Raw genomic sequence first — 27,455 nt, 5'->3', positions numbered from 1 at the left:
CCGGGGCTGGCAGGCTGCAGCCGTGCTGCTCGGCCCCGCCCCCCAGAGCAGGCTGTGGCTGCACCGCCGGAGCACGCTGTAGCTGTGCCACCCAGCCCAGCTCGCTGGAACATGCAGGCTGCGCTGCCCAGAGACATCCTCCCCTGGCCCTCCCCAGATAAGGTGGAAAGGGATGGGAAGGGGAGAATGTGGGGGTCCTGGGCTGGGGGGGGTCATGTGGGGGGTGGTCACAGGGGTTACTCCCCTGATTCCCAGCTTCTCTCCCTCAAAAAATTTCCCCACCAGTTGCTGTCCCGGCCCGTCAGGGTAAGCAGCTGGCATGCTGGGACACTTTGTTTACTTAGGTTTACCTCCGTGCCTGTGGCTGGTCGAGGTAAACAAACCATCTCGGACGCCAGGGGCTTATCTTGATGGCCCGGGAGCCAAAGTTTGCTGACCCCGTGAATTACAGGGTCGGCTTATGAACGGGTTATAAACATTTTTCCTTTTTACTTATCCATCTTGGGGTGGGGGGGTCGGTTTATAAATAAGCCAGCTTATGATCAAGTATATGTACCTCAGGAAACTATCAGATAGTGATGTGTATCCTTTCAGTAGAAGAGAAGAAATTTGAAGTTCAGCAGACGGCTCCAAGTAAGAGTTAGGAAAATAAAAAGATAGGACACAGAAGTTCTAGAATCTTACAGACTGACTCTAGAGGGAGCAGAGTATAAAATACAAGTAAATTTGATTTGTGTGGCTTTGATCTTTCTTTTGTGCAAGCTGTCATAAATATGACAAAAATACTGCATAAACAACTAAGATGTGCATCCCCAATTTACTGTGACCCCTGCCTATATGGTTGACTTGTGCTGCAGCCTAAGAAGGATCTTGACCCAGTCCGGGGGGCTCTAGCTTTTTTGCCGCCCCAAGCACAGCAGGCAGGCTGCCTTCGGCGGCTTGCTTGCGGGAGGTCCACTGGTCCCATGGCTTTGGTGTACCCACCGCCGAATTGCCGCTGAATCCGCGGGACCGGCGGACCTCCCGCAGGCAAGCCACCGAAGGCTGCCGGACTGCCGCCCTCACAGGGACCGGATGGGCACCCCCCGCGACTTGCTGCCCCAGGCACGCGCTTGGAGTGCTGGTGCCTGGAGCCGCTGCTGGATCCAGTTAACCATGTTGAATACTGAAGTCATGCTGTACTAGAGAAAAAAACCTGAAATATAAAAGGCATAATAACAGATCCACAAGCTGGGGGTGTCAAAGAAACCTAACAAAACCAAAACCACAACTTACTAAGCTCTTACATTTTAAATGTAAACATTGCAGAAGGAAAGTTATAGTCCAGAGGATAAGTGCAATAATAATCCATTCATTTATATTAAAAATGCTTCCAATTCTATTAGAATCTTTTTTCTTTATATACTTTTTTGTGTGTCCTGAGAGGTTTTGTTCATCTTTGAGCTACAACTATTTCTTGCTTCTGTCCCCATCTTTCCAATACTGTTCAGTCTGCATTTCTGTAAGTCGTGAGATAGTTCGTTGAAATGCAAAGATTTCCTCCTCTCCTGTAAACATGGAAAGTCCTCCAGCCGAATCCTAGATTGATATATAAAAAACAACACAGAACTGTGAGGCACAGATCTATTTTGATCAGCATCCCATCCAAACTATACCTCTGAATGCTTTAGAGAGCTAAACAACACAAGACAGTGGACAGTATAGGGTACCAAAAGGGAAATAAAATGTAACCCCCCTCAAAGTAATGTTAAAGAAAATCCCTGTTTTAGCCACTCAATTCTCTGTTGAAATATGACAAAGCAATATATGTGGGCTAAAAGGAAAATGATGATGTTGGCGCCTACTTCTACTTTTTTGTTGACTGACTCAATACAGAGCTACATTTTCTTGATTGTTTTAACATACAGTTGTTACAGTTTAATGGCTGATTACCCATCACTGGTAAAATACGGTTTTATTCTTTCCTTAAAATTAAATAATAAATTATAACAAATGTTAAGTAATCCCAAACCTTGGATGAATTCAAGCAAATCAGGAGACAGGCAATACTTTTGGGGGCCAGTATTGCTTGCATTGTGTACACAGTAATGCACGTGGCCAAAAGCTTCATTCATTTGAGTCATCCAAAAAATGCAAAAATCGCAGAAAAATGCCCTATATGGAGCGATCTAGTAAAAATTATTTTAAAAGCTATTAGCAATATTAATAAAACAACTAGGTAGATTCCCTTGTACCAAACAAACTTATTAGGAGCCACTCAGACCAGTATCCAGTGGACAGATTTGTAAGGTAGCCCTGCATCTCTACAAAGCGATACAACTGACAATTTATTGGTCATTTCCACTTGTTAAACATTGTGAGCTAAACTGATGCCTGGTGCAACTCCACTGAACTCACTGAAATTACATCAGAGTGAAGCTTGGGTCAGTATTTTCATAAATTGTTGAGTAAATACATAGACTATTAAGATATAAAATGATTCATAGATTTATGCAAAATGGATCCATATCTATTGATCTATTCCTTGACCATACAGATACAGTAAAATATGTAATGATAAAAGTAACAACTGTGCTGCATGGATTCTACTACACAGCAGCAAGCCATCTGTTAAATGTTTACTTCATTCTTTCTCCTGCAATGGTGCCATGATTTCAGACCAAAGCCAATTATGCTCTTTTGTAACAAAAGGAGATGATGTTGGTATCACTCACCTGGCTCAACCCCAAATCATCCATCAGTATTCTGCTTTCCTCCAGGCCACTGTCATGATGTTCTAGCAGAAACAAGCTTTGGAGACGTGCCAATGCCGAACAAATAATACGTACCTGAAATAGGGGGAAATGTGTATTGGCATCATTGCTTGTGTTTTACATACAGCTTTATGGAAAAAGCTTAAAAGTACTTCATTTTGTTTTTCCAAGTATATTTCTGAAGTTTCACCCACTAGTACTGCAGCTATGTGGATTTATTATGTAGTCTCTTGTGAGAGGCCAGTAAATAAATAATATTAACTTTAATTAACCAGGTCTTTTTCTGAATAACAGTGTGCAGACTTTTTATTCATATGCTGTACATGAATACATATTTTCTAAGACACTGTATTTAGTCCCAGTTCAGCATGGTATTTAAGCAGGTTCCTGCTTTAATCACAAGAGTAGTTCAACTGACTTCAGTAAGACTACTCACGTGCTTAAAGTTAGGCAGGTACTTAAGTTTCTTGGTGAATCAGGGCCTTTATGATCATCTTGTAAAAGACTGATATCTCAACTGATATTTCCTGATTGCATACATATTTAAGTGTGTGCATATATAATCACACACAGGATGGAACTTAATATTTTCAATACTCTTTTAAAATGATCAGCTTAAATATGAAATGCCTTTTTTGTTGTTTTAATAGTGCTGATTTTGCTTCCCCCATGATTGAAACCTTTGTAAATTCAAGGTAAGTGGTGCATTTATCATTACTATTCCATTAGTAGTTCTGCAACCTGATTTAAAATCTACAATCAATGTTTCTTCTAAAATTAATATCACATTTTAACAAATATATTAACATTTTAATATTCTCTTCATTATTAGTCCTGACTGGCTGTGCTAACATGCCAATGGTCCCTTCCAAATTAAAATCTAGCATGAGTTTAGCTCCAGAATACTCAGTGGCACATTCTTTAGTTACTAGAATGACACCACCCATTTAATTGTTTATATCCTGATTCAGTAAAACATCCCTATTCAGGAAGGACAAATAAGGAGATACCTAAATTTAAGCACATGCTTAAGTCCCATTGAAATCCGTGGGACTTAAAACAAGTGCTTATTTGCTTTCCTGAATTGAGGACTTTATAGGAAAGCATTCTGAAATGATGTTTGTTTTAAAACATGGTCGTATTATGCTAAGCTCACAATTTTCAAATCGTTAATAATTTTTCACTTTAAAAAAAAAACACTTGATAGATTACAAATGTCTAGAAATGGCCAGATTTTACTCTAAAGAGAAGGTACCTTTAATAAGGAAAAATATGTACATTTCAGATATGGAAAAAAGCCAAAGTAAGTTATGTTTTGGAAAAATGAAAATAAAGGAAAACTAATTCCCTGAAATTCTGCTTTTTTGAAGACATCGCATAGGATTCTCAATCCTGGAATTAAGCTGGCAGTTTTGTGGCATTGTGCCAAGGAGCACAAACCCAAGAGTGAGAGTCTTATAGGAGTAGGTCTTCAAAGAATAATATTTAACATTATTAAATAGTCATAGACAATTTTCTGGACATGGCCATTACTTTCTATTTAAATATGAAAAATGTAAGTGACCTCTTTCCTCTCTCAATACCCAAGCCACTCTTACTAAGGGTAAAGGAAGAAATTAAAATATAGCAGGACCTTGCTAGTTCACGCTAATGCCTGGGAGGCCCCTGGCCAATTACTGAATCTTGTGGAAAAATAAACCTCTGATCCTGCACTGAGCTGCCTGTGAGCAGACCCCTCCACCAGCATGGAGCCCCAATAGTTTCATTGGGGTTCTGTGTGGGCTCTGGGGTCAGCCCCCACGGAGCTCTGTCCTGGATGGGTGAGCAAACAATTGTGCACTACAAGTGATAACAGGTGATAGCAGTCTATTTGACTTGATTTTTTAAAATGAATGTTGCAACATTTATTGTGTATTTGAATTATTGTAAAGACACCCAGTGAGTCTTGACTGGACATGGTCATAGCAAATTTTGTAGAATTAGTTGTCTCAGTAATATATTACCTCTGTTGTTAAGTCTTTGCAAAAAAATGCAGCGCAACTGCAATTTTTGTGTGTGCCAACTATGCATGTGACTGAACTAAATGTGAGATTCTACTATAGCTGACAATGTTATCTAAAATAAGATGGTCTTACTTGTTACCTGATGGAAGACAGGATTAATTTATAAAATGGCCAAATAACATTATAATACATGCATAACTGAAACACTTAGTTCTCACCTTATGATCATAAAACGTATCAATAAGAGTAATGAAGCGGCGAGCTTGGGTCCTTTTTGCTATGGTAAGTAGTGGTATGTTACGAACAAAGACTGTGTCAAAATTCTTAGATATTTCCAAATAGTCACTAGCTCCAATTGGCTGAAATTAAAAAAAAAAAAAGCGATCATTGGAACACCCACTACAGAGAGAATGATGCATTAACCCTACATTTCAAAATACTACAATTACAGCATGGTGGATGAAAATTACTCTAAAATATTTCTTATTTTCCTCCTTATATCGTTTGTCTCAGAGAAGTTTCGGTTTCAGCATCTTCCATTTCTGATTGCCCATTCCTGTTGCGGATGTCTCAACCTAATAGTGCTCGATTGTTTAGAATTTGGCTCATTTGAAAACTTCTCATCTGTTTCTTGACAACACATTATGACCCCTATGACAATCTTAAACACAGTAATAGCTGTAAGCCAAAATCTGCAGAGGAATAGACTGAACATATTGTCTAGCTACAAAGTCAACACAAATTATGAATAATTTGGACTGCTATTAGGAATATCCATTATTGATGCTTTTCAGTAGCAAAATCTGCAGTCAAAACACAAATCCATAGTTTAGATACTAAATTTTAATTAGAATTGCATTTGACACAACTAAGAGCAATTGTCTAACTTTCCAGATTCTGAAAGTCAGGGGAAGCAGACAAACACCTTTAGTTATAGCAAAATTTCTGGCAAAACTATATTTAAAAGAGATGTCAAGATATTACATACAGTTCAAAACTTGATCTACCATTAATACTGAATTAAAAGCTTTAATGAAAAATTTAAATGTTCATTTAAAGATCTGTAATTATTAACTGAAGATACACACTGAGATAAATATCATATGCAAGAACACACAAGCACATTTGTTTAAAATGACTTTCTGCATTATTTATACATCAAGACCTAATCTGTTTGTAGTGTTTTTGTAGCCACGTTGGTCCCAGGATATGAGAGACACAAGGTGAGTGAGGTAATATCTTTCATTGGACCACCTTCTGGATTGGATTGTCCCTTCCACCCACACAAGGTGATCCAATAAACGATAATTACCTCATCTATCTTGTGTCTCAAGACCTAAGTTCACAGTTGTAAATTTTTCCTGCAGTAGCCAATGATGTCCCCAATACAGTTAATCCCTATTTTACTGCAGGGAATATTTTATATTGAACTATTCATATGTAACTGTGCTTAGAAGAAAAAGTCTCGCACACTGATTTACAACTTATGGGCCAAATCCTATTTGCTTTACTCATAGAGGTCGTTCAGTGCCTTGAATGGAACATGCAGGATTTTTCTCTATAAACACAGAAATCCCTTCATCCGTTAATGAAATGCATCTACCTCTACAATTAAATATGGTGACAGTGCATAGCAGCAACTCTAAACAACATCTTAGAACAGGAAGTAAAAAAATGTTATCCAACTGACACTACCGGAGAAGTTTTTTGTAGGCCAAATGAAATTACCCAACTGGAATTTCACCCGGGCCTCAGGGCACACACCTCTCCTCTTGCAAGAAATTGTAGGAGATCTTTAATTACTAGAAGTGACCAGGACCTTGGTTTCAAGTCTCTCTCCCTACATCCAAAGCATCAGTCAAATGGAAGAGAGCCACAAGAATTACAATCTTGTAGAGAAGAGGTTTTCTATATAAGATATACAAACAAGGGAGGGTGAAGTTCTGAAAGACATTCCAGAAAAATCTTCTCAAGAAATAGTGAAACTGAGGCAACCAGTTTCCAGCTCCTTCAGAGCAGAGGAGGGCATGGATGTTCCTAAAACTTCTCTAATATCTCAAGGGTTGCAATGAATCCCTTCCCCTCCCATTCATAATCATGCAACATTCCTATGGCAACTACAACAATTACCTACATCATGGAAAAGTAATAATGTATATATGTATTTTAGCTGTTTTTAGTGTGTTATATATTAGATATTCACTCAAAAATTAAGCACAGTTTATTTTTCACTTCATTTCACCTCCCCCTTCCATGAGTGATGTATCTCTCAGCTGGAATGTGGACAAAGAACAGCTGCATCATCTGGATCAGATAAAGCAGGATGCAATAATGCTTGGTAAATATGTGCAGAGAACACCATGGGAACTGCTATACAAATCTCCTGAACAGGGAGACCTGGCATCCATATCTGTTCTATCCTGACTGGAATGAGCTTTGACATCACTCCCAAGCTGCATGCCTGCCTAGCTATAACTGAGATGTAGACAGTAATATCACTTGGCAACAGGAAAAACTAATCACATTAGTGTCATATGAAAGACAGACCTGGACAGGATTTCTAAGAGCGATAGTTCTCTCCACATAAGAACTCTATGACCTTTTCTTTTCCAAATTTGTGTAGAAGGGCATGGACCTAGCAAACAAGCAAAATGGATTTTAATCCTAGTTCCAACAGTGGCTTGTTTTATTATCTTGGATGAATCACTTAATGACTTTGGGCCTTACTTTCCCCATCTGTAAACCAGGCATAAGAATAATTACCCAATTTATAAATGCTTTTATGGTACTTTAAAGCTCATCTTTGCACTCCCCAATGTACTGCTGTTCTGGGTAGGCAGCTCCCTCTCTGCTGTGTTTAAACAGTTTGAATTTAAATTAGGTAATATCAGAAGAGGCCAAAAATGCAGCTGTGGGTTAATGTGACATAGGGCATCCTGATGATACCCCCTTCCCCATTCTCATGTCCCTGCTACATGGGCAGCATAGAGGGTGCATGGCGTAAGCACCCCCACATTGGTGCCAACCCACTGAAGGATCTCTGGGCCAGGTAAACAAGCTTTATGGCCAGATTACACCTGCACTGCAGCAAAAAGCAGTTGCATTGCACTAGAGGTTCTGGCTTTTCTACTGTAGTAATATTCAGAGGCTCCAGTCAGGACTGGGGACCCATTGTGTTAGTCATTGTACAAACACAAGAAAACATGGCTCCAACCCTTCAGAGCACCTCAAAAGCTTCTTCCCCTTCCATATTGCCAGCTGGTCCTCATCCAGCTGCTGCTCTCTGGCAGGCACTGTGATAGTGTTGGACATACCTGTTGAAGAAATATAAATCTGAATGTGGCCAGCATATCACTGGCAATGGAGCCCATGCATTATCACAGACAATTACACTTCCTTCTGTCATGATTCATGATGGAAGACTAGGTCTCGCAAAAACAACTTCTTTTCTTCTTTCAAAATATGAATGATCCCGTACAAGTATAAACTAGTAAATATTACAGAAACCCAAGTACTACTTGCTACTAAGGAGGCAGCGTTGCCTAATAGAAGGAGACCTGGGTTCTATTCCTGGCTCTGCCACTGGCCTGCTACGTGACCTGGGGAAAATCACTTCACCTCTCTGTGCCTCAGGTTCCCACCTGTTAACTCTGTAATGCACTTTGGGCCAGATTTTAAAAGGTATTTAGGTGCCTAAAGATGCAGGTAGGTGGTTAGTGGGATTTCCAAAAGTGCATATTCAAATCCCAGTAATGTCTACCTGTATCTTTAGGCACCTAAATGCCTTTCAAAATTTGAGATCTATGGATCTATGGAAAGATCTATGGATCTATGGAAAGTTTTGTAAAAGAACTGGGTATTATTTTTATAAAGCAAAAATACATTCAAGTTAAAAAAAACAGGTGTACTTGTGGCACCTCAGAGACTAACAAATTTATTTGAGCATAAGCTTTCGTGGGCTACAGCCCACTTCATCAGATGCATAGAATGGAACGTATAGTGAGGAGATATATATATACACATACAGAGAACATGAACTGTAGCCCACAAAAGCTTATGCTCAAATAAATTTGTTAGTCTCTAAGGTGCCACAAATACTCCTGTTGTTTTTGCGGATACAGACTAACATGGCTACTACTCTGAAACCTGTCATTCAACTTCAGTCTAGTTAAACCTGAGACCCTGCTGGCATTATACTGAGCCCTTCTGCAATACATCTCTTTTGAAGTTTTGCACATTCTGAAAGGCTCCTAATCACTCAACACTGATTAGGTTCCGACTACCATTAATCTACACCTGCAAGACTCAAAGATTGGTGGCAACTGATAGAGAAATGGTGGCTTTCTAAACGTTATAAGTCTGACAGGTTGTATTTTATTTTATTTCATAAGCCTTAATATAATGGACTTTTCAAGCCATAATTAGTATTCTGAATTGACATAGCCTGTTCCATGAATAACAGAAGTTGACTGATTTATTGAGTACTGAATGGCACTTTAGTTAGTAACATCTTTGAGTATATTACTCCATCTTTTAAGTTTCAAACAGGATTACTTCATACCAATCCTTCACAAGGTAATGATGATATTCCTCATCCCCCTACCTAAGCAATTAAAAAGTTCAACACTCTTGGATGTATCTGAATAATTTTCCAAATGGGAACAATTAAAATCTACTTTTTGATTGGTTGTGCATTCTTTGGTATTGTCTGAATACCTTTTGTTTTTGTAAAATGCTGATCAAGACTCAAAGAACTTTAAAACGATCAGGAGTCTTCAGGAAACATTTGTCATTTTCAGTTAGCAGTCAGCCATCTCATATGCTAAGCAGACCTTCTGTAATAAACTTTCACAGATAAGGATCTTATTTGCTGTGGATCTCATTGCTCCTGTGTAAAACATGGAGGTGAGGTAGAATCATGTAGATTTCTGTAATTAACTCTGATGCCAGGCCTCAAGATTTTATCAACAACACACTAATGCAAAATGCATTAGCACTAACACAGGCTACCTCCTGACCAAGAGGCTAGTCCACTTCAGTTTGCCTGACTGAGCTGTTAACTTTATACTTTTTTGTTTCTCTGTCTAGTTAATGCATGTTCTGCTATCATCATGTGTGTTCAAGTAGGAGGTTTATTATTTAGTGTTCTCTGTAGACTGTACTGTTCTCAGGGTTACTCTTCTATTTCCATTATATATTCCTGGTAGTGATACATGGATAGCTAGCTCTTCATTTAACAAGAGTATAAAACATCCCGCTCAGCAATGACAACACAGTATGTCCTATAGAAAACTTGTTTTTTGTAGATGAAAGATGCCTTACATAAGTTAGGATGAAATGTCCTTTTCTAAACAAAGGGAACATATTATATTGATTGATGCTGAAATAGATTACAGGTCCAGTCTTAATGAAATACGTAAGACTAGCGGTTGATAATTAAGAATACTGAGTGCTAAAAATCATGTACACAACAATACAAATTTAGAATAAATACATTTACTAAAAGTCAAAAACTGTTCAAAACCTAGATGCTTGTGAATTTACATATTGAACAACATAAATCTATAAAGCCATTTCTACAGATTCCAGGGAAATCATTCTTCTGTAAGCAGTTAGGCTGATGATACACAGAATCAAGACAATACCCTTACAATTATGATTCAAGAGAGAAATAATTGAACTTGGGGCATGACCTGTGATTCAGTTACATGTCTGAGGTTGAAGATGAAGTACATAGATAGCTAAACACTCTGATACCATGGTGAGGAGTATGGTATACAAAATTGAAAACTCAAGGCATGGTTGACAGCTTAAGTGTACCGGACAGCTTTGTGAATTTAAAGGTAAAAGACAGCGATTACATTTTACCTGTAGTTACATTCTGAAGATTTACTCTAAGAAATTTTCGTACTGACCTACTGACATGGGCTATATGGGCTGACTGCTCTTTAAAAGGTCCACAGTGGGGTTTCTTGCACCTTCCACTGAAACCTCTGATATTGGCTGCTTCCAGAGACATGATCCTGCACTAGACAGACCAATGATCTGATCTGGTATGGTGGTTTAAAGATATGGCCCAGGTTATACACGTGGTTTGTAGGCAATTGGTTTGCAGTGAAAGAGGAGTTGTGCTTCCAGGAGCAGAAACCATTATAACAGCTACATGCTGTGGTAGTTTTCCAGAGAGGGCAAGGATGGGGAGTAGCTGAACCCTGTTTTGAGACTTGGGGAGCAGGAAGGGGGGGAAGAGTCTCTAGCCAGAATCTGAGCTGCTAAAGCTCTTGTGGATCTGAAACAAGAACTGACCCGTTTGTTTACTTAATGTTTGACAAGTGAAACAGCAAACTGAAAAAGGGAACCTTGGTTGCAAAGTGTGAACCAGTAGATCTGGTAAATGCTGGTACAAAGTAAAAGTACAAGGGAGAAAAGGGTGAAGGTGAGCTCTCGAGAGTTTCTATTGGACCTGTTCCAGTGCAGTGTTATACACTTAAATGAGGAACAACAGGGAGTCTAAAAGACTTTCTGGTTAGGATTCAGCTGTTCTCTGAATCCAGCAAAGAAATAGGTTGTACTGTACTGATCCAGCACATGGTTCGTACTGGGAGGAAACCAACCCATTAAAGCCACCCCCTTCCTGTTTAACAGTAGCAAAGGGACAAGGCATTATAGGCCATTGCGGAAATGTATGGGGAAGGCATAAATAATCAACTTGCAACCAGTCCTTGGGCCCTTGTGTTGGTTAGGAAAAAGGATAGCAGCTCCAGATTTTGTGTTGACTACAGAAAATGAAATGAAGTCACTTTAAAGGATTCTTATTCATTAGCACAAATAGATGATATCCTAGCAGGTTCAATTTGGTTTTCCATAATGGATCTTCAAAGTGGGTATTGGCAAGTGGAATTGAATCCAAAAGCTAAGGAAAAAACTGCTTTTCATAGCAGGTCAAGGCTTATGGGAGTTTATAGTGATGGCTTTTGGCTTGTGCAGTGCATCAAGTATATTTGAGAGGCTAATGGAGAGGGTATTACATGGCATCTCCTCTCAGCCTGTGTGCTATACTTACATGATATCCAGGTGTGCTCTAAAAACATTCACAAATGGTCTGTGATAAGCTGAAGGTGGCCAATTTGAAACTGAACCCAGAGAAATTGAGAGTTGTTTCTGGGTACAGAATGAGTGAGTAGGGTCTCTCTATTTTAACATTTGCTTGTTGCATCTGCTTTCATATTAAAGTATAATCTATTAAAGCTAGAGACTGGGTCTTCCTATAAATATGCACAGCCCCTAGCACAGTGGGGCCCCAATCCTGACTGGAGCCTTTGAGCACTGCTGCGCCACAAACAATAAATATAATGTAAATTACAGTTTGCAGGTTACAAGGAGGCAAAACAACTTTCAAACTAAAAACACGGTGGAAACACTTTAAAAGATATGGATCACTTTTTTTTTCTTTTTTTTTTACTTTGCTATAGAATAGTATGTGATCTAGTGGTGAGAGGCCAGGATTGGTAGGAATCCTTGGTTCTCCGCCAGTATAAGTTATGTTGGTCAAATCACTTAATCTTTGTTCTTCAGTTTGTCCATCAACAAAATGGGTATTATAAAAATACTTTACTCTGATGTTGATAGGACAAGCTAATGAACATTTGAGATTCTTGGATGGAAGGAGCTGTTTAACTACTTAGGATAATAATGAAAATGCAGTATATATATATATATAGCACATCAGAGCATAAAGTTAGATTATCAATGTAAAAATAGGGTAGGGGCATGTCTACACTGAAAACTTAAGTCGAACTATATTAGGTTGACTTACAGCCATGGCAGTAATTACTGTGGTGGTTCATGTCCACACTCCCCTTCTTTGGTCGGTGTTGTGTGTCCTGACCAGGAGCACTAACATCAAGCTAAGAGGAGCAGTGAAGGGAGCTGAGAGCCCGGGGTCTCTTAGTTCTACTCACAGCTCCCTGCCAGGAGCCCGGCTGCCCCATGGGCTCCTGGATCCCTGCTCCCCACCAGCTGCTTCACCCTTCCGCCCCGCTCTCCATTCCCTGTTCCTCACTGGGAGCCCGGCTACCCCCTCCCCTGCTCTCAGTTCCCTGCTCCCCATCGGGAGCGGGGCAGCCACACAGAATCTTGCCTCCCCACTTCCCTCTGGGAGTGAGGCAGTCGTCTGGGCTCCCAGTGGGGAGCCAGGAGCTTTGGTGTAGCCAGGCTCCCACTGGGGAGTATGGAGCCAGGACCCCAGTCTGTACCTGGGCTCCCGGCCTGGAACAGGGAGCTGGGACCCCGGGAGCAGCCTGGCTCTGAGTGAGGAGCTTGGGCAGCAGACTGGCTGGGAGTGGAGAATCGGAAGCATGGGGGCAGACCAGCTCAGAGTGGGGAGCCTGGGCAATGGCAACAGCCCAGCTGAGAACAGGGAGGACTTTCTTGTCTATTTCATGGCTCTAGCATGGAGGCATGAAATGGACAAAAGAAACAGCCAACAGCAGATGTAAGTAACGCAGTACCCTAACTACACCGACATCACCTCCACGAGAGGCATAGGGCTTGAGTTATTATGTTGGCGTAGTAGGGCACTTACATCAGCGGGAGCAAGGCTGTAATGTGTACACTGACAGAGTTAGGCCTTGTCTACACTACAGAGTTTTGTTGACAAAAGTTATGTCGAAGCTCAATAACAATAAAATCGGTATGGCATGTTCACACTCCCTCTCTCTGTCAGAAGAGCACGTCCACACTTGGGGCACTAGCATCGACAGTGTGAGCAGTGCACTGTGAGTACCTATCCCACAGTCCAGCTCGACGCCTTCTGCTGCTAGGTCTTGTGAGAAGGCAGAGCGGATCACGGCACATCTTGGGACTGGGCTCAATGTCCCATGATGCATTGCTTTCTGTCCAAGCATTCCATGGGCTTCCAGCTTTTTTTCATGCCATATTTCAACAGCCCTTGTTTGTTGTGCATCCCGGCATCTTTGTGAAAAGGGATGGCTCTTGCACAGCTCTCCTATGCACTGATAACTGTCATGAAGATGTCACGGATGGCAGTGCAGTTAATCACATGAGAGCTGCCCTATTGGTGGAGAAGTGTGTGGCAATTGCTGTGTGGAAGCTGGTGACTCCAGACTGCTACCAATTGCTCACAAATCAATTTGGAGTCAGGAAGTCAAGCGTTGGGGCTGCGTTAATGCAAGTGTGCAGGGCAATTAATTGCATCCTGCTATGAAGGACCGTAACTCTAGAAAACGTGCTTGAAATAGTGGACGGCTTTGCAGAAATGGGTTTCCCTAACTGTCGAGGGGCGATAGATGGCACACACATTCCAATTTTGACATCAGCCCACCTTGTGACGGAGTACATCAATCAGAAGGTATATTCTCCATGGTGTTGCAGGTGCTTGTGGATCACTGTGGGTGTTTCACTGACATCAATGTGGGGTAGTCCAGGAAGGTGCATGATGCACACATCTTCAGGAACACTGGCCTGTATAGAAAGCTACAAGCGGGAACTTTCTTTCCAGACCAGAAGATTACAGTGGGGGATATTGAAAAACCCATAGAGATTTTGGGAGACCCAGTGTACCCCTTACAGACGTGGCTCATGAAACCTTATATGGGAAACCTGGACAGCAGTAGGAAGCAGTTCAACAACAGGCTGAGTAGGTGCTGGATGACAGTAGAATGTGCCTTTGGCAGATTAAAGGCGCTTTGGTGTTTATCCTCAATGAGACTAATATTCCCATGGTCTAAGCCGCATGTTGTATGTTGCATAATCTTTGTGAAGCTAAGGGGGAAACTTTTGCTCAGGGGTGGAGTGTTGACACTTTGTAGTGTAGACAAGGTCTTAGGTCGACATAAACTGCCTTACGCCGACATAACTATAATGTAAACCAAGGCTGAAGCCTGGTCTACACTACGCGTTTAAACCGGTTTTAGGAGCGTAAAACCGATTTAACGCCACAACCGTCCACACTAGGAGGCACCTTATATCGATTTTAATGGCTCTTTAAACCGGTTTCTGTACTCCTCCCTAACGAGAGGAGTAGCGCTAGTATCGGTATTACCATATCGGATTAGGGTTAGTGTGGCCGCTGATCGACGGTATTGGCCTCCGGGCGGTATCCCACAGTGCACCACTGACCGCTCTGGACAGCAATCTGAACTCGGATGCAGTGGCCAGGTAGACAGGAAAAGCCCCGCGAACTTTTGAATATTTCCTGTTTGCCCAGCGTGGAGCTCCGATCACCACGGGTGGTGATGCAGTTAAAAATCAAAATAAAGAAAGAGCTCCAGCATGGACGATGCGGACGTGATCGCTGTAAGGGCAGGCAAAACTGTTCCATCAGCGCTCCGTTACAGAAGACGAAATTCAAAATCATTTTTTAAATATCTCCAGACAGACGCCATAGCAGGGACTCAGCGCACTGCTGCGTGGCAAGCGTAACGGAAAGCCAAAGAATCAAATGGACGCTCATGGACTGGAGGACTCAAGCTATCCCACAGTTCCTGCAGTCTCCGAAAAGCATTTGCATTCTTGGCTGAGCTCCAAATGCTTCTAGGGTCAAAAACAGTGTCCGCGGTGGGTCAGGGCATAGCTAGGCAATTTACGCACCCCCCTCACCCCCAGAAGTGAAAGGGAAAACAATCCTGTCTTGACTCTTTTACATGTCACCCTATCTTTACTGAATGCTGCAGATAGACGGGATGGTGCAGCACTCAACAACAACATCCTTCCTCCCACCCCGCCATGGGTGGCTGATGGTACAATAGGACTGCTACCCGTCCTCATCATCAGCCTATTGGCACATGGGGCAGTGCAAAAGGACTGGTAACCATACCAACTTGCTTGGGACAGGTCGATCAAGGTCGCCTGGTCCTAATTTTTCCTGGTAGATGGTGCAGTATGGCTGATATCCATCATCGTCATAGCAACAGGGGGCTGAGCTCCATCAGCCCCCACCCTTCATGTGTAAAGAAAAGATTCAAGTGCCCCTGAACTAGCAGAGGGATGCACTCCTTACTGTCCTGTCTGGACTATCATAGCAGCTGGAGGCTGCCTTCACTAACAAGTCACTGTGTCTTATTCCTGCATTCTTTATTACTTCATCACACAAGTGGGGGGACAATGCTACGGTAGCCCATGAAGGCTGGGGGAAGAATGAAATGAACAGGAGGGGTTGTTGCAGGAGCACCCCCTGTGAATAGCATACAGCTCATAATTTCTGCAGGATCTGACACAGAGCAGCTGTGCTCTCTGGTTCTCTGATACAGTGGTTCTCTAGTACACTTGCCCATATTCTAGGCAGGACTGATTCTATTTTTAGATACCAAAAAGGAGGGATTGACTCAGGGAGTCATTCCCAATTTTGGCTTTTGCGCCCCTGGCTAAGAGCAGCCAGGGGCACTTATGACAGCAGCAAATGGAACAGTGCAAAAGGACTGGTAGCCATGATCATCTTATTACCAATTTATGGATTGGTAGATGGTGCAGTATGGCTGATAACCATCTCTGCTGTCATGCAAAAGCAAAAGCATGCTGCTGTGTAGCGCTGCTGAATCGCCTCTGTCAGCGGCATCTAGTACACATACGGTGACAGACACAAAAGGCAAAACAGGCTCCATGATTGCCATGCTATGGCATCTGCCAGGGCAATCCAGGGAAAAAAGGCGCGAAATGCTTGTCTGCCGTTGCTTTCCCAGAGGAAGGAGTGACTGACGACATTTACCCAGAACCACCCGCGACAATGATTTTTGCCCCATCAGGCACTGGGATCTCAACCCGGAAATGCCAAGGGGCGGGGGAGGCTGCGGGAACTATGGGATAGCTACGGGATAGCTACCCACAGTGCAACGCTTCAGAAATCGACGCTAGCCTCGGACCATGGACGCACACCACCGATTTAATGTGTTTAGTGTGGCCGCGCGCACTCGATTTTATAAAATCTGTTTTACAAAACCGGTTTATGCAAATTCGGAATAGTCCCGTAGTGTAGACGTACCCTGAGATGTGCTTTGGATACATTATATAAGTTAATAGTGCCAGCAGAGGGCAGCATTTACTATGCATAGGTGAGAGCATCTTTAAAAGGTGCATCAGGCAATATTGAGAGCAGCTAGAATATGTTCTAATCCTTAAGAATAAGGAGAACTTTCCTATATCTAGAATGTATACTTCTATCTATTGAATTTATACTAGACTAAGACTGAAGAGTCACAGTTGTTGCAGTTATCAATTTTAAAGCAAGGTCAAATGTAACTAAAATAGAATGGAAGAAAAAGCAGATGCAAAGAGAGACTTTCCACACAGTCATGAAAAACTTCATGTGTCTTCAGTCTCAGGAGATATTTTATTTGCACCTTCACAATTTTCAGTTGGCAAATTTGAGAATTTTACATTTAATTAGTATCTGTGCTTTTAAAATAAATGAGGGAGAAATGTTTATTTGACCTCTCTATATATTTACATTATCATAGCTCTTTGACTGACCAAATGTGTAAGGAAGTAAAGATGTTGTTTATTAATGTTTTGTTAATTTCAAGGCATCTGGTCTAATCCAGCTGAAAGTCTTCTAAAATCTGGTAATTAGTGATAATTATAGGTGCTATTTAATTGACAGGATCCTGTTCCTTAGACTCCATTTTAATTGCAACCTTTCTCTTTACATACTAGCTATGTGATCTATAGCACTTTGCAAACGTTTTGTGTATAATATAGCACTTTGTGAGGTATATAGCAGCGGTTCTCAAATTTGGGCCACTGCTTGTTCAGGGAAAGCCCCTGGTGGGCCGGGCTGGTTTGTTTACCTGCCATGTCTGCAGGTTTGGCCAATCGTGGCTCCCACTGGCTGTGGTTCGCTACTCCAGGCCAATGGGGGTGGCGGGAAGCCACGGCCAGCACTCCCCTAGGACTGCGCCGCTTCCTGCAGCCCCCAGAGGCCTGGCGTGGAGAACCACGGCCAGTGGAAGCTGTGATTGGCCAAACCTGCAGATGCGGCAGGTAAACAAACTGGCCTGGCCCGCCAGGGGCTTTCCCTGAACAAGCGGCGGCCCAAGTTTGAGAACCACTGGTATATAGTACCTGACATAACTAAACTTTGTAACACTCTTGTCATGTAGCTAAGTTTATTCTTCACATAGAGGTGTAGTGACTGAGAGAGAGAGAGAGAGAGAGAGATTAAGTGACCTATCCAAGGGCAAGGAGCATGTAAGGGGGTCAATGTCACCATTAGAACTCATGCTCACCACCTCTCTCAGGTACCTCAAACTAATTAAGTCTGTTTGTTTATCCAGAGCCTGGAACAGAAGAGGATGTTGAAGAATAGATGTTTTATAAAAACAGACAGCTATATTCTGTAACATCAGAGGACACTGAGAAATGTCTTGGAACAAAGAAAAATGAAATTATGGTATCAGTTCCAAATGGCAGAAGATTATGTGCAAGTCATGGCCGGTTCTGAACTACCAGCATGAATCTTTGGTGGGTCTGAAGTACAGAAAGGTTGCTACACATCATGATTTTTTTAAAGCATCCAAATAGGTTAAACCTCTTTCATCCTGCTTTGTTATAAATTATGTTCTTGAACGCTGTCACATGAACCAATAAACCAAATAATTAATTGTATATGTTTGTCTTATCTTTCTGCTTTCATGATCCTATGTTAGTTGATCATAACTGAGAATTCTACCTATTTCAGTACTTGTATCATTACAGATTGAATTGTCCCTGAGTTTACCTAAGACCCAAATTTATGACATATTGCCATGGAGAACAAGTCTGACTTTGTGCTCAGGCGGTAAATAATAACTTGTTTCTACAACTTATGCAAGAGAGTTTGTCCTCTCACACATCCTCTCCAGCATAAACCCATCAAAGAGTTCTGGCACTCTGGAACATGCAAGGGCTCTAGTAGGTTTGAGAAAAATCTGTAATGTGTTAAGTTCAGTGCTGTGCTTTTGTGCCAAGGAGATGATCACGTATCAGACCATATCAGCTGGCATATTCTTGTATGGGAAAACTCCACCTGATATCTTCTGAGCAGCAACATTACAGTGCAATCAATAAGAATTTCCAAGGACAACTGATACTCTCTGCTACTCTCACTTATTTTTCCTGTCCTAAATTATGTTATGTTGTTGGACATGATAAACCAAGGATAAATGAGAAAAAGACTTAATTGATTAATATTCTGTATAATGCTTTGAGGACCTCAGGGGGAAGGTGCTATAGATGCAAAGATGTCTACCCCACACTATTTTATTTTAGGTAAGACAACATCAGAGATAGATTAGATAGAAAATTATCAGTGGCAATGGTAGCTACTTTCTGCTATAAAACCATGTTTTCAGTTGCTTATAAGTATACTATAAGCAAAGTTTGGCCTGAAATTTTCCATACCGTATGGCTGTCTCAGGTTGAATTTTTTTGGAAAGTTTCAGCCTAAAACTATTCTGCTGTTTGAGAATGAAGCTAAGAAAAAAAAATATTGTTCTGCCCATGTTAAATGTTTATAACTGTTTCACTGAGAAGTTCTAGTGCTGCCATGCTTTGGAACAGTGACGACATGTCGTATGTCTTGCGCTGTTCCTGTGAAAATCTGACCAAATCTGATAGAATGATAACGTCTCTGAAAATAACAGTTCATACATGCTCAGCAGAGCCATATACACTGAGCATACTTCCATCCCCACACAGCTTGCGTGTGTTACTGGACTGTGCACACTCTGTCAGAGTGATTGAGCATGCTCCACCCAGGACTGCAGGAACGGAACAAGACTTTTCTTGCATTTGCTTCTCCTGACTGCAGAGCACTGCTGTGGTGAGAGGCATCAGAACAGAGAGTAGGGAGACTCTCTGGCCATGTCTACACTAAGGGGACTCTAGCGGCATATCCACAGGGCTATGTTATGCTGGCATAACCCCATAGTGAATATGCAGCCTACAGTGATGGAAGGTTTTTTCCCATTGCTGTAGGGACTCTGCCTCCTTGAATGACAATAGCTGGGTTGACAGAAGCATTCTTCCATGGACCAAGCTGCACTGACACAGGGGTTAGGCTGGCATAACTACAGCTCTGGAATGTGGATTTGTCACTCTCCTGAGCACCGTGGCTATGTTGACCTAAGTTTTAGGCTTGGTCTACACTACAGAGTTAGGTCGACGTAAGGAGCTCGCAGCTGGGAGCTTGGCTTTGGCAGGAAGCTGAGAGCCTGGGGGGGCAGCTGGACTCCCGGCAGCAGGTAGCCAAGAGCCTGAGGGGACAGCTGGTCTTCTGGCACTGCGGAGCTGAGAGTCCAGGGGCAGCTGGACACCAGAACTGGATGCAGTATTCCCACGTCTGTCTCTCCAGTGCCATATGCAGAGATAAAATAACTTCCCTATTCCTACGTACTGCTTCCTGGTTGATGCAGCCCAGGATCACATTAGTCCCTTTTGCCACAGATGACACTGGGCTCTCTTGTTGAGTTGCTTGTCCACTATGACCCCCAGATCCTTTTCAGAGTCACTGCTTTCCAGCATACAGTCACCCAGTCTACAGATATGTTCTGCATTCCTCGTTCTTAGATGTATAACTTTGCATTTGGATGTATTAAAACAGTTTATTTGAATGTATTTGAATATAGTCAAATGCAAAGTTGTATTTCTAGGAAAGAGGAATGCAGTGACACAGATCACTCTATGGATATGTCTACATTGCAGTAAAAGACCCGCAGCTGGCCCAGGTCAGCTAACTCAGTCTCGCCAGCCTCGGACTGCAGGGCTATAAAACCGCAGTGTAGTCGTTAGAGCTTGGACTGGAGCTCAGGCTCAGGGACCCTGCAAGGGAGGAGGGCCCCCGAGCCCAAGCCCCAGCCTGAGCTCTAACATCGAGACTGCAATTTTATAGCTCCACAGCTCAAGCCTGGCAAGCCTGATTCAGGTGACCTGGGCCAGCCACGACTGTGCTGTGGATGGTTCATCACAGTTTAGATATACCCTTTCTGACTGTCCTGTCTTCATTATTTTCCACTCTGCCAATCTTTGTGTCACCTGCACATTTTATCATGATTGATTTTATATTTACTTCCAGATCATTGATGAAAACGTTGAATAGCATCAGGCCTGGTACCAATCCCTGTGGAATCTCACTGAAAACACCCGCATTTGATTTTGATTCCTCATTGACAACTACTTTTGAGATATGTCATTTAGACAGTTCTTAACCCACTTAGCATGTGCTTTACTGATAGTATACAGTGCAAATTTTTTATTCAGAATGTCATGCAGTACTAAGTCAAACCGCCTTACAAAAATCAATTACATCCACCGTTACCTTTATCAACCACATTTATAATCTCATCGAAAAATGAAATCACGTTTGTTTGACAAGATCTAGTTTCCATGATACCATGCTGACTGGCATTAATTATACTCATTCTTTATTGCACCATTTCATTCTTTAAGCACCAGGCATACATACGATTAGTTGGGACTGTCCGCTGTTTGCCCATATTGAATATATTAAGTCAGAATCTTTGGTCCCTAGGCAACCACCAATACTCAGGCCAGTCATTAATTAATCTTTTTCTAAAAGATATGATCCAGGAATTATTTTGGAAAAGTTCCATGGCCTGGTGTTATACAGGAGCTCAGAGCAAAATGATCACAGTGATCCCTTCTGGTCTTGGAATCTATGATTCCATCATACTAAGGCTCAAAATAGTTACCGTGTGATGCAAGTTGTCTTCTTTGTTCAGCCCCTTCTCCAGCAAGAATGTGGCCTGATGTTCCACAAAACCCAAACTTTCAGCTTCACTCCAGTCACATAGCCAACGGTTCACCCCCCAATATTTTCTGTTTTCTGCCTTCTCTCAGCAGAAGGAAGGATCTCTGAGAAGCTCATTTGGACTTTCAGCTTGTTCAGCTCTATTCCAAGGTCCTTGAAGGCTTCTATAATCTGTGTAGTTCCACACAGCCAAGCTAAATATGAGTCAACAGTGAAACACTGTTGCAAAAAAAGCAAACAGCATTCTGGGATGTATCAGCAGGAGCGTTGTAAGCAAGACACAAGAAATAATTCTTCCGCTCTACTCGACGCTGATTAGGCCGCAACTGGAGTATTACATCCAGTTTTGGGCACCACATTTCAGGAAATACACCTCTTGGTATATTTCCTGAAAAGAGGTGTATATATCGGGTCGTGTTATATACACCTCAATATAACACGACCCGATATAACACAAATTTGGATATAACGCAATAAAGCAGTGCTCCGGGGAGGGGAGGGGGCAGGGCTGCGCACTCTGGTGGATCAAAGCAAGTTCAATATAACAAGGTTTTACCTATAATGTGGTAAGATTTGTTGGCTCCCGAGGACAGCCTTATATCGAGGTAGAGGTGTATGTGGACAAATTGGAGAAAGTCCAGAGGAGAGCAACAAAAATGATTAAAGGTCTAGAAAACTTGACCTATGAGGGAAGATTGAAAAAACTTGGGTTTGCTTAGGGCAGGTCTATACTTACCTGCCGGGTCGACGCGTAGCGTTCGACTTCTCGGAGTTCGAACTATCGCGTCTAATCTAGACGCGATAGTTCGAACTCCGAACGCGCTCCCGTCGACTCCGGAACTCCACTGCGGAGTCGACGGGGGAGCTGTGGACTTTGATCCCGCGGCGTCTGGACGGGTGAGTACTTCGAACTAAGGTAGTTCGACTTCAGCTACGCTATTCGCGTAGCTGAAGTCGCGTACCTTAGTTCGACCCCCTACCCTAGTGTAGACCAGGCCTTAGTGTGGAGAAGAGAAGACTGGGGAGTGACATGAGTTTTCAAGTACATAAAAGGTTGTTACAGGGAGGATGGTGAAAAATTGTTCTCCTTAATCTCTGAGGATAGGACAAGAAGCAATGGGCTTAAATTGCAGCAAGGGAGCTTTAGGTTGAACATTAGGAAAAACTTCTTAACTGCCATGGTCATTAAGCACTGGAACAAATTGCCTAGGGAGGTTGTGAAATCTCCATTATCCGAGGTTTGTAAGAACATGTTAGACAAACACCTGCCAGGGATGGTCTAGTCAGGGGCGGCTCCAGGACCCAGCACGCCAAGCGCGCGCTGGGGCGGCATGCTGCGGGAGGCGCTCTGCCGGTCGCCGGGAGGGCGGCAGGTGGCTCCGGTGGACCTCCCGCAGGCGTGCCTGCGGAGGGTCTGCTGGTCCCGCGGCTTTGGTGGAGCATCCGCAGGCATGTCTGCAGGAGGTCCACCGGAGCCGCAGGACCGGCGACCATCAGAGCACCCCCCGCGGCGTGCCGCCATGCTTGGGGCGGCGAAATGGCTAGAGCCGCCCCTGGGTCTAGTTATTACTTATCCTGCCTTGAGAGCAGGGGACTGGACTAGATGACCTACTGAGTTCCCTTCCAGTCCTACACTTCTATGATTTCATGTAATTTGTCCCAATGTGCATCACCACCAGTGAACACTTGCCAGACAACTTCATAATCCTGTCTCATCCTTCAGTTAATCTTGTATTTTTGCTCTAGGAAGACAGTGTATTGTCCTGCTGTCCTAGTGTCCCTAGCTGAATTTTCTGGTCATTCTTGTTCATATGGTGTTGCTGGCAATGATCACTTGCCTTCTTAGGATGGCTGAAGAACCTCTCTCGGTAGTTTCAGCAAAGAATCCTGTGGCACCTTATAGACTAACAGATGTTTTTGCTGCATGAGCTTTCGTGGGTGAATACCCACTTCTTCGGATGCAAGTCTTGCATCCGAAGAAGTGGGTATTCACCCACGAAAGCTCATGCTGCAAAAACATCTGTTAGTCTATAAGGTGCCACAGGATTCTTTGCTGCTTCTACAGAACCAGACTAACACGGCTACCCCTCTGATTCTCGGTAGTTTGTTTCATACAGTACATATGTCCCCTGTAACTTTCTATTCTGTTCCTCGGTAGTTGACTCCCTGAGATTTCACAATGATTCAATGCTTCCAGTTGGGATGATTGCCTCCTAGTTCTCTTTTCCCTCTTGGTCATAAATTGCCAGTCCGGTTTGGTTTCTGCTCTCTTCGGCTCCCTTATCACTGAGCCTTCTCCTTGTGGTGTCTATGGTAATGATTTCTAGATCTGGTTGTCTAATAAGTCTTCACTTTCTCACTCCAAACACATCTTCTCCTCCAGTATGGCTATCAATTTGCACTTCATACACCAGAAATTTCTTCTGTCTACCAGCAAAAGGAAAAGAGCACATCCAAGGCAAGTAACAACAGGTGTTTCCTCACTGTCCATATCCACTACCTGGTGTAGAGCCATACCTAAACAGAAGGAACCACATTCTGTCCTGTGAACTCTTTCTGAAACTCCTCTGTTCGCCTAGCAACTGACCTTTTGTTTCGCTGCTTATCTCCATCCCCTCACTGACAGGGAGGGATTAACCACACAGACTTTGAATACTGAGTTGGATTCGAAGACCCATAATTCCAGCCACACAGTCCTCACAGGGCCAAACCAAACAGATCTCTCTGGCCAATTCAGGGGATCCAAACCCCAGCCTCATGGTCCTTACTAAGACAAACAGACCACACACACAACCCACTACGTCCATTTTCCTCCAAGCACAGGATCTACAGATCCTCCCTCAAAAACTTCCGTTTGCCACTCCTATTCACCTGCACGTTCTTAGTGCTCATGGTCCTGGTGCGCAGGCCGGAGGAGAAAGCAGCCTAACTTGAATGTGAAGGGTGAGGAGCAGTGTAATGGGGGAGCTGAGAGAGTCGTGATGCGAGAAACAAGGGCAAGTACTGGTGCAGAAGTGGTAATAGGGACAGAGGTGATCAGAGGAGAGGAGCCCGGGATTCCTGAGTCTCAGCATGCTCCTGCAGTCTAGCAAACAGCTGTAAAACTGAATGGCAGAATGTCTCTCTTACCTCTCTAGTGGCACAGGGAGGACAACAGCCATTAGGTCAAGTGGTAGAGGTTTGTGCTGCGGATCTAAAGGTCCCAACCCACTGATGACCGAGGTGGGGGTCAATATGGTTCCACATAATGGAACTTCTGTGTTTTTAGTTTGCTTTTTAAAAAAACATAGGAAATTACATATGAAAATAACTTGGTCAAAAGAAGATTATTAAGGTTGCAATATCAAGCACTCAAAAATTAGGAAATGCCAAAAGTAATGCTCATCCCAGTCTTCCGCCACCTCCTCTTCCCAGTTCCTTACCCGTAAGCTCCACTTCCCAGACCCCAACCCCACCTGCTCCATTGTAATTCATAATGGCAATGGGGTGAAGTGGATTCTCTGAGCAGTTTCACTTATTGTTAAGAGGAGGAGAAGTGAGAACAAAAGGCAAAATTAAAGTCGGAATTGGAACTTTCCCTGAGCATTGTCAGTATCAGCTGTTCAGGTTTTTTTTTTTAAACTACAGCCTCATTAATTGATTTTTCACATATTTATTGTAAAAATTAACTCTCAATCCTCTGAATTTTAAATGTATAACTTTTCTTGTTACTGTTGTTTTAAATTACTATACAGGGACTTATGACTGTAAGATCATTTTTATATGGAAAATTTCCTAAGTTCACTTTTGCTTTTATTAAACAAATGTCTACCACTAGGCCTGCTTTTGTCCATCCACTGTAAAAAAAATCACAGAAGAAACACCCTAGAGGAGAGACCTGGTGGCATTTCCCCTAAATCACTCTATGGGAAGACAGAAGTTTGAACGTTGGAGAAACAAAATAGAGGTTCCACACCAGAATTTTTAGGCCCCCCTGAGATCCACATGGATCTTAGGGAGATGGGCAGGAGGCCAGTACCTTTGGCATGAACTCAGGGTTTTCCTATCCATTACCCTATGGTTTCTAGGCTGCATAACTCATCCTGCTCTTTCCCAACTCAGCCCCTAATAATGGAGGTCCCACAGTACACAGGGAACCACAAAAAGCTCAGTGGAGCCCTGGTTAATTCAAAAATCAACCATCAAACTTTCCACAGAAAACTCAAAGGCTTCTCTTTTTAATTCCTATGTCTGAAGCACTTTGTGCAATTAATCACATACCTCCTCAGAATATTATCCTCTCTCAGGAAACTGAACAGAAAGGCATTATTTTTGTGTTTTGTTCTTCAGGAAAGTGTATGTAAAAAAACCAAACAAACAAAGTATATGGAGTTTGCTACCATGGCTCTCTAATAAACAACAGAGTTCAAAGATATTATTTTACTGAAATGTATTTCTTATTAGAAGTATTTTCATGTCATCCCTATTTCATTGCTCTAGGAGTAAGAAAGCTGTTCGGTATGTTGCTCAGATTCTCATCTCAAAAGAGAAAAAGTTTTTTATTTCACACAAAAAGGAAAAGTTTGTGTCTTTCTGGAGGTATGTAAAAAACACGTTGAAAATTGTCAAGATCTGAGGTCCGGAGAACTTGCCTTACAATAAGAGACTAAAGGAGATCAATCTAACTAGCTTATTGAAGAGAAGGTCAAGAGGTGGCTTGATCAGTCTTTAGGCATCAGCACACTAGAGGACTCTTTAATCTAGCAGATGGATGTGTAACAAAAGCCAGTGGCTGGAGCTGAAGTCAGCAAAGTTCAAATTAGAAACAAGGCACAAAATTTTAACAGGATAAACCACCACTGGCACAGATTTCCAAAGGATGGAATAAAATTCTCCATCACTTGGCGTTTTTAAATCAGAATTGGCTGACTTTCTAAAAAGAAAAAGTGGATGAGGTAACATCTTTTATTGGACCAAGAGACAAGCTTTTGAGCTACACAGTCACTCTACTTCAACCACAAATTGTTGGACTAGATTCAGGAGTTCTGAGTGAAGTTTATGGGTTGTGTAATTCAGGAGGCCAGACTAGATGATCATAAGAGATCCTTCTGGGATTGAAACCAGTGGATTTAAGGTAAAGTTGCCTGGCTTCACATTTTGATTCTGGTTTTGTCAGATAGGAGTGAATCACAGTCTCTGAAACCTAATGCTTTTGGTTTGCTGAGATGGATCAAACCAGAGCTGGCAGGATTTGCAAATCTTATTACTATGTTTCATCCAATAATTTGTGTCATAACACAAACAACCTGAATAATTAAACAGTAGTATGATGACATGTTACTTTTCATATATTTGAGTAAGCTGTGTCATCCTGACACAGAAGAAAGATAAGGAAGTTTGGTTATATAAAAATATCAAGAGGGCAATTTGATTTTAAAAAAATATAATTACTTCATACTACAAAATTAGAGAAGAAACAGGGTTGGGTCCAGCACAGTATATTGTGACACAAGGACCCATTGGTACCAGCTGGCAAAGGGTTCAGTGTTCTATAACAGCAACTCCTATCAGCTTGACAAACTGACTACACCTAACACACTGCTTCCATAGTATTTAGGTCATGTGAGGTGTGTAATAAATAGGCCATGTGAAGTGTCTATTACAACTGTAAGTCATGTAGATCCTCAATCATTGCAAGATGATTGTAAGGCTATTTAAGGAGCTGTGTATATGTACTGAAAATATGTTTCAGAGTCTGTGTCCCGGGCATGGTTGACAAACAGGTTTTGTCAGACAAAGGGATGTACATTCACCTGTTGCCTAGATTCACATGTAGATTAAGCATCGTAAACCACCACGATGGAAGTCTGTTCTGCATGTGGAGTCAACACCAGTATGTGAAAACAACTTGGAGCCAGCACACCAAGAAAGGAACCACAGGACTCATCCTGACTCTGG

General features: G+C 42.3%; 1 protein-coding gene across 2 annotated transcripts in view; it reads right to left on the bottom strand.

Moving 5' to 3' along the window:
• Positions 1 to 1,129: 1,129 nt before the first annotated feature.
• Positions 1,130 to 27,455, bottom strand: part of AFG1L (AFG1 like ATPase) — a 148,444-nt gene continuing 122,118 nt past the window's right edge. The window contains exons 11-13 of one of the 2 annotated variants that reach the window (XM_045008579.1): positions 4,975 to 5,115; positions 2,715 to 2,828; positions 1,130 to 1,578 (exon numbers count right to left, since the gene is read on the bottom strand). In XM_045008579.1, the coding sequence (XP_044864514.1) occupies positions 1,450 to 1,578; positions 2,715 to 2,828; positions 4,975 to 5,115 (384 nt within the window). In that variant the 3' untranslated portion in view covers positions 1,130 to 1,449. The remainder of the gene's footprint in view (positions 1,579 to 2,714; positions 2,829 to 4,974; positions 5,116 to 27,455) is intronic. The other variant, XM_045008581.1, reaches the window with a different exon arrangement.

This window comes from Mauremys mutica, chromosome 3 (genome assembly GCF_020497125.1).
Source record: "Mauremys mutica isolate MM-2020 ecotype Southern chromosome 3, ASM2049712v1, whole genome shotgun sequence".
Taxonomy (NCBI): Eukaryota; Metazoa; Chordata; order Testudines; family Geoemydidae; genus Mauremys; species Mauremys mutica.
The sequence above is the reverse complement of the archived record's forward strand: the minus strand, read 5'-3'. Positions and strand labels throughout refer to the sequence as shown.